The sequence below is a fragment of the Eurytemora carolleeae genome, unplaced genomic scaffold (genome assembly GCF_000591075.1).
Source record: "Eurytemora carolleeae unplaced genomic scaffold, Eaff_2.0 scaffold321, whole genome shotgun sequence".
NCBI classification, from domain to species: domain Eukaryota; kingdom Metazoa; phylum Arthropoda; class Copepoda; order Calanoida; family Temoridae; genus Eurytemora; species Eurytemora carolleeae.
The window spans coordinates 72,123-80,188 of record NW_019396506.1 but is presented as its reverse complement, the minus strand read 5'-3'; the positions used below and the strand labels follow the sequence as shown (position 1 = coordinate 80,188).

At 30.9% G+C, this 8,066-nt stretch overlaps 1 protein-coding gene across 1 annotated transcript; it reads left to right on the top strand.

Moving 5' to 3' along the window:
* The first annotated feature begins 3,482 nt into the window (after positions 1-3,482).
* On the top strand, positions 3,483-8,024 carry LOC111704537 (neuronal acetylcholine receptor subunit alpha-9-like). The gene is made up of 5 exons (XM_023476794.1): positions 3,483-3,565; positions 4,835-4,899; positions 5,663-5,714; positions 6,337-6,401; positions 7,932-8,024. The coding sequence occupies exons 1-5, from the start codon at positions 3,514-3,516 to the stop codon at positions 8,022-8,024; spliced, it is 327 nt and encodes a 108-aa protein (XP_023332562.1). The 5' UTR covers positions 3,483-3,513.
* Positions 8,025-8,066: the final 42 nt, after the last annotated feature.

The window sequence follows — 8,066 nt, the reverse complement described above, 5'->3', positions numbered from 1 at the left end:
CGCTTTGCAGTTTTAAAATGTATATGTCTAAGGCTACCAAAAAAGTATAAGTGAATTGGTGAGATAAAACCAAAGGCTAAGGCGTTGAATCACTTGAAAGATGACTAACTAGATCTCCGGGGCATGGAACCCCTACAATCCCTGAATCCCTGAAGACTGGGATCTAACATAATATCCAAGGGCCAGTTAGTTACTAGGGAGGTTCTGTGTCTGTACGTCCAGATAATTATGTAAACACTACCTGTGTTTAAACAATATACAGGGTTATCCACAAAGGTTGAGACTGGATTGGTTTAGAAGGGTTATAATGAGTGAGCTAATGAGTGAGAAAGGGGTTATTTAGATTTAGCTGTGACGTTTAAGGACAACACTAGAACTAGAACTTTAGAGTGGTGGATATCAAGATTAATGCTTAAACTCCTCGTTTTAATAAACCCAAGATTATTTTATAACGCATTTGATATCCAAGAAAGAAGTTAAAAATGTAATCAATCAGCTTGTCTTGTTAAGATGTACTCTTAAGCTTTTAAAAAACCGGTTTTGAATTCTGGTGTTGAGTTGATGGTGTCATATCAATTGAACTAAACATCGATTAAACGTTGATAAACATTGGATTAATGTTTATCAAGACTAAAGTTTAAAATTAAAATAGTCCTAAAATATGTTTTTTTTTAAATGTCTGCATATATTAACATGATTAAATTTATATTTGTTAAAATGCTCTAAACGCATCGAATATTAGTCTAATATCTGTAATTAATATCAAACGTAACTTTTATGAGTAGAAATATACAAAATGAGGATTATAAGAAGAAAATCAAAAGTACAGATAATCAGACTAAGCGATCGTGATATCTCATTCTGAAGTTTTTAGCTCAGTATACTATATTTTTTGACAGTTCTTGTTTTATTCCTTGGAACTACTTTTTTGTACTCAGAAGGTCATATACTGTGGATTCATTTTATGAGTTTTGTCAATTTTCTTGAATTGTTCAGATTCGCCAGTCTTCTAATATATATATACTAGGCTTGTAGGGCGCTTCGCTACATGTAATATATCTTCTATTTAAATTGTGAACATATGTTCTTTTTGTTTACATTTAAAAACAAAGAAGACAAAAATTTAGCGGATTTAAAAAAAAAATCGCGGATTTCCAAGAATTTAAATTTTTTTATAAAATTAAAAACCTTTATAAAACGTTTTTTTTAAATTTTATCAATCATAAACCTTCCCTGAGGTCACGTGAGGTCCCACAAAAAAATTTGGGCCCGATCGGTTCAGCCACAAACAAACAGACAAACAGACAGACAAGCCAAATTTATATATAGATAAATATTATTTGTATTATTAAACAATTTAGCGGTTTTACTTAAAATGAAAACTATATCGGTTCTTTTCTTAATTATCCGAAAATCAATTTCAAACGCATTTGATTAGTTTAATGGATAGGGTACAACGAAAATTTGCAGTTTTGTTATTTTTTTTTCAGTTTTGCACTGTTTTAAACAATGTTTTCATAATTTATTTTTAAACTTTTTGGTCTACACTTCAAAAACTTAACGCCTATGCCTGTAACCTTCCAGACAGAGAAAAACTGAGATAAAATAATCATTTTAACAAATATTTATCATAAAACACTTGTACTCTATTAGTAAATAAACTCCTTATCTTTAATGTCATTTAATAACGCAGTTTTGTTGCATAAACAGTTAATAAGCATACATTAAAATAAAAGGTTACTTAATATCTGAATTCATAATTATCAATATGAAAAAAACCGTAGATATTATAATAATCTGCTTATTCTTCAGAATAGAATATAAAGATAAATGTACTTTAAAGACGTGTAGATAATGAGAGATAATTATCTAAATGATAGTTGGTGAAAAAATTGCTTCTTTAAATACTCTTTTGTATATTAAATACTTTTACAGTTCATTTCGTTAAAAAAAGGTATAATTATTTCATGTTTCCTGGGACACCCTGTAGTTGCCGTGCCTCCATTTTGTATCTCCGAAGTCTAAAGATAAGAAAACATTTTTTAACTTAACATGTAACTTAGAACAGGACAGGAATCCGTGTATTTTAAAAGTTCAGAAAGTACAGAAAAGGAAATATTCAAGTATGGTTTAAGTGAGTTTCTCTAAATTAATCCGATGATGAAAATTTTATCAACGATATAGATATACAGGAACCAGACTTAGATCTAAGCACGGTTCAACTATGTGTCTTGAATCGGTGATTCTTGATTTGTATTTGAATCGGCGGAGGGTAGTTCAACGGGGCGTCAAACCTTATAGAAATCCAACGTATAGAAACCGGTACGTATAGCAACGAGGCGTATTTTCCGGGAGAATACTTTTTATATTTTTGAGAAATTAAATAATCAGTGTAAAATAGATATAGTTTTCATAAAATCCTTTTATTTAAATGGTAAAACGGAATTTTATGAAATCATATTAGCATTACTGGAGAACTTTTTTTATACTTTTAAGAATTTTTTTTCTAAAAATAAAACTGTAGATAGCATTTTTACAAAATATCTTTTTTAATAGTAACACGCATTTTTATGTTTAACCATATAATCATTCATTTATGTTGTCAGTACATAATAAAATCTGGGGGACCTTAAACACAATTTATAGCAGTACAAATGTACGTATTGAACTATTTTGATCCTTTAATGTCTAGAGTATGTTAAAAAAAATAGAAATTATGATAATGATAATGATAAGCTACAATGTTTTACAAAAACGTTTAATTTCTCAAAGATATAAAAAATGTTCTCCCGGAAAATACGCCTTGTTGCTTTACGTAGCAGTTTCTATACGTTGGATTTCTATAAGGTTTGACTTCGTTCAACGACCCAGAGACGGAAAAGGAATAATCGATTTTTCCTTTTTTAGAAATTAGCGCAATCGCCCACGAATTAAAAATTGGATGATTTAGAACACGAAAATTTACCAATATTTATTGTTCAATCAAAAAACAGATAAACATCCGCAAACACAATGTTTCATGGATCAATTGTCATGGACCAATCTTCAGTGAGGTCTGTATACAAATACATATACATATTATATATACATGTATACATGTATACATGTATACAACGACAATTCTATCACATTTTAGATTAGATGAAGGGTTATTGAGTACCGTTGTGAATTTACCATCTTAACATTGAAGGTCACTAGAAATTACGCTTACAGTCCCTTTAAGATTCTTATCTTTTATTGCTAATCTCCTTAAATAAACATCTTTCTTCATCTGTAACTAAATACAGGGTGTCACGCACAAACAGTATTATTTTAATTAGGAAAATCTATATTTTTGATGCACTTTTTTGGCTTAATTTTTAAATTATGAAGCTTTTAGCCTTAGACATATATTTATATATTTCTATATTTCAATTATCTCGGAGTTTGCACAGTGTACATTATTTACATCCTCCCTGTAAGATCTGGATATGATATTGGGTTGAAATATTATCAGTTCTATAAATATCAAGAATGAGAATTCTCACATTATTCTCTTTTCTTCTTCAAGTTTGTAACCCTGCAGGTTAATAACTTTGTTTTTTTTAGTCGAGTTAAACCATCGGAACTTTAGATTGGGTCTTTAACGGTTGGATTATTTTTGTTTGCTAAAGTTTGGGGGGGGGGGTGTTTTCCAGACACCCCACTATGATTTTGCCCTTAGTGTTGAGATAGGGGAGTTTGATACATGCCCTTTGTCCAACTTTGCTATATATAGAAACTGAAAGTAATATATCTGCTATGTATAGAAACTGAAAGAAATATATGTGCTATATATAGAAACTGAAAGTAATATATCTGCTATATATAGGAACTGAAAGTAATATATCTGCTATGTATAGAAACTGAAAGTAATATATCTACTATATAAAGGAACTTAAAGTAATATATCGGGTATATAAAGGAACTGAAAGTAATATATCTGCTATTTATATATAGGAACTGAAAGTAATATCGCTGCTATATCTAGAAACAGAAAGTAATATATCTACTAAATGTAGGAACTGAAAGTAATATATCTCCTTTATCTAGAAACTGAAAGTAATATATCTGCTATATAAAGGAACTGAAAGTAATATATCTGCTATATATAGGAACTGAAAGTAATATATGTGCTATATCTAGAAACTGACAGGAATATATCTGTTATATAAAGGAACTGAAAGTAATATATCGGGTATATATAGGAATTTAAAGTAATATAACTGCTATATATATAGGAACTGAAAATAATATATCTGCTATATAGAAACTGAAAGTAATATATCTGTTATATAAAGGAACTGAAAGTAATATATCTGCTATATATAGGAACTGAAAGTAATATATGTGCTATATCTAGAAACTGACAGGAATATATCTGTTATATAAAGGAACTGAAAGTAATATATCTGCTATATATAGGAACTGAAAGTAATATATCTGCTATATATAGGAACTGAAAGTGATATATCTGCTATATATAGGAACTGAAAGTAATATATCTGCTATATATAGGAACTGAAAGTAATATATCTGCTATATATAGGAACCTAAAGTAATTCAGTTATAACCGGAATACTATTGAATAGGGAGACGACATTAAAGCAATCTGAAGTTAATTTGATGCTGTTAAAAGGCAAATAGCTTTACAGAATGTCATCAAATCACTTATTAGGTGAAACATTAGTCTGTTTACACTGCACAATTGCCGTTCCTCTTATTCGTTGTACTATTTAAAGTCATAAATAGAGTCTAATAGTCGAATTCCTATTCCATAGTTTTCTGGTTATCACTGTATATCTGCAATGTTTAGGAACTGAAAGACCAAACAAGAAACTCAGTAGTTACAGACGTGAAATAAAAACAGCTGACTACAGGGTAAATTTTAATCCCCATCTTTCCAGTCCTGTATGTCGAGTCCGTTAGAGCCTTATCCAATCAGGGTTTAGTCATGTGTTGGTTGTCTATTCTGAACCAATAGAAATAGTATGGCAGTAATATTTATCTTTCTATCTAGCTCATTATCCAATTAGAGTTATGAATCCCTCCATCGGCGCTATCAGTAAATGGAAATATTTTCTTTTACTAAAACTATAGTGAAATGAACTTTATTCAATGCATTTTTGTAAAGTGGAAGTATGAAAATTTATTTGTTCTTAAAAATTTCTGGCTTTGATAAAGTTTTAAGATTTTTAAATTGTTTAAATTGTTATCATTTAATCGCTTTAAAAGTTTCGAAATGCTGAACCAAATTCTAAAATAAAATTAAATATTAAATACTAGCCTTAGAGGGCGCTTTGCGCCCATCTTCTAAATTAATTGTGAGCATGTTCTCTTTGTGTACATCGTAAAACAAAACAAAAATAATTCGCGGATTTTCACAAAAAATTTCGTGGATTTTCAAAATTTTCAAAAATTTAATGAAGATCGAATTTTGATGGAGAAAAATATTTGAAATTTTGATCATTCATAAACCTTCCCTGTGGTCACGTAATGTCACATAAAAAAAATTGGGCCCAATCGGTTCAGCCGTTTTGACGTTTATTGGATACAAACAGACAGACAAACAAACAAACAAACACCAAGACAAGCCAAATTTATATATAGATTAAATATTAAATATATTGCATAATAATTTTAGCTGTCCACAGATCTACTTAATGGATATCCTACTGGCTATAATATCCTACCAGGTATAAATAGTTGTATTGGGTATCCATAGTAATATCCTTTTAAAACATTTCATGAGAATTTTTGTGTTTGGTACTCATGGTTTGATTTAATTTTATCTTTTACTAATTCTCCTTGCAGTATTACAAATTCTTTCTTAAATTGACAAAGAAAATCAGGGACTGACCAAAATTTTCAAAGACTAGGGTTTTAGAACTTTTAAAAATGTCGCACTCTAGTCCTAATTACTGGGTCACACATCCGTTACTCTTTGAAAAACTTCTCGTTATTTTGTAGCCAGAGCTGGGTACTCATAATCTCGATAGCTTGATCTCAATATCCACTGTGTGCACTTACAATTTGAGGATGAAACTTCGAAACTCAAAATACAATAGTTCCCAGCTCTGGACAATCTCTCAGACAATTAAGATATGAGTGAACTATATTTTTTTCAAGAAGATTAATATGCTACAATTTTTTCATTGGTTTTATTCTAGTCACCTGATATTATTTCTTTAAAAAAAATCAACAGTTTTCCTCTTAAAGAAATATTCTTGTGTTTTGGTATAAATATTCTCTTTTGTTGTTGTTGTTGTTGTTGTTGTTGTTGTTGTTGTTGTTGTTGACCCTAACAATATGTTCTAGTTGTGGATGCAATGGATATTGTAAACGTGAGTATTCAGCTGGCTCTATATCATATTGTTGACATGGTAAGATTTTGCTTTGAAAGCATTAGGCTTTCAGGACGCTTCGCGCCCATCTTTTATTTTAATTGTGAACATGTTTTCTTTGTGTACATTGTAAAACAAAACAAAAAATACGTGGATTTTTCAAATTTTCAAAAATCGAATTTTGTTAGAGGCAAATTTTTAAAGATTCGATTATGCATAAACCTTCCCTGAGGTAACAACGCGCGCAAGGTACCACAAAAATCGGGCCTGATCGGTTTAGCTGTTTTGACGTTTATTTGGATTCAAACGGACAGACAGACAAACAAACAAACACCAATACAGACGGACAAGTAATGAAATTCTATAGATAAGATCTGAACTGATTTAGAATTTTTTTTTCATTGATTTGAAGACTTAAAAACTGCAAGAAAAGGATTTATAAAGTATTAATAAAGGAACTAAACAGATACCGTAAACTCTAATTTTGTAATCCATCTTTGCAACCAGGTAAACCTCCGATATTTTAGTTTTCAGTGTTCAATTCATGTGTTAATTTTTCAGACTGCTTATTCTTACAAAATATTAATAAATCAGCTAACAATAAAAATGATGTTATGCATTATTTGTTGTCGTTAATAAAATTTCATAAAAATTGTTTTTTTTTCTTCAAACTAAACTATTGTAAGCCCTAAAAATACATGAATTTATTCACTGAGCTCCAAGTCGAACCAGCTGACTGCGTGTACTTGACAGGTGGGTCAAGTACATACTGAGTCGGATATTTAAGAGAGTATTGTTGAATTAAACTCATAAATTTCCTTTCCGGGGTCTATGAGGTTGTGTAGATTTAAATGTCAGAAATAAGAAAAAAAAAAGGAAAGAAACCAAATAAAATAATTTTATTTAACAATAATATTGGTATCTACAAAACTGCTTGACCCTATATTTATAAGACCGGGTTGCCAATACCATGGGTTATTTCAAAATACTCTGTCTTAAGTTTTTGGCTCTGGGTACACTATAGTGACGCCTTGGTGCGAGTTGCAGACACAAGACGGGAATCCTTGTACTACAAGACGGGTATCCTTGTACTTCAAGACAGGTATCCTTGTACTACAAGACGGGTATCCTAGTACTACAAGACGGGTATCCTTGTACTCCAAGACGGGTATCCTTGTACTACAAGACGGGTATCCTTGTACTACAAGACGGGTATCCTTGTACTACAAGACGGGTATCCTTGTACTACAAGACGGGCATCCTTGTACTAAAAGACGGGTATCCATGTACTACAAGACGGGTATCCTTGTACTACAAGACGGGTATCCTTGTATTACAAGACGGGCATCCTTGTACTAAAAGACTGGTATCTTTGTACTACAAGACTGGTATCCTTGTACTACAAGACGGGTATCCTTGTACTTCAAGACCGGTATTCTTGTACTGAATTGGATCATGCAACAATTGGTCTCATGTGTGCAGGCTCAATCACGCGCTCAATTATTTGAGTCGATCTATAGCACAGAGTGTTATACTATTTTACAGTAAAATCTTATGTTGTTTTTTTAGAATGAGAGAGATCAGACACTGACAACAAGTTGTGAAATAATCACAAGATGGCATGATGCTTTTCTCATGTGGGATCCAGAAGGAATGTTTTAAACATGTTTTTTTCTCTATTTTCTTGAAATACTTTTTTTAAAG

What these genes read in the sequence shown, in the direction of transcription:
- LOC111704537 (XM_023476794.1), top strand. Translation starts at nt 3,514, where the DNA reads ATGAGAATTCTCACATTATTCTCTTTTCTTCTTCAAGTTTGTAACCCT. An exon ending in TCAAGTTTGTAACCCTGCAG is followed by an intron (nt 3,566 to 4,834) that starts GTTAATAACTTT and finishes TGCAATGTTTAG; the next exon opens with GAACTGAAAGACCAAACAAG. An exon ending in TGGCTATAATATCCTACCAG is followed by an intron (nt 5,715 to 6,336) that starts GTATAAATAGTT and finishes AATATGTTCTAG; the next exon opens with TTGTGGATGCAATGGATATT.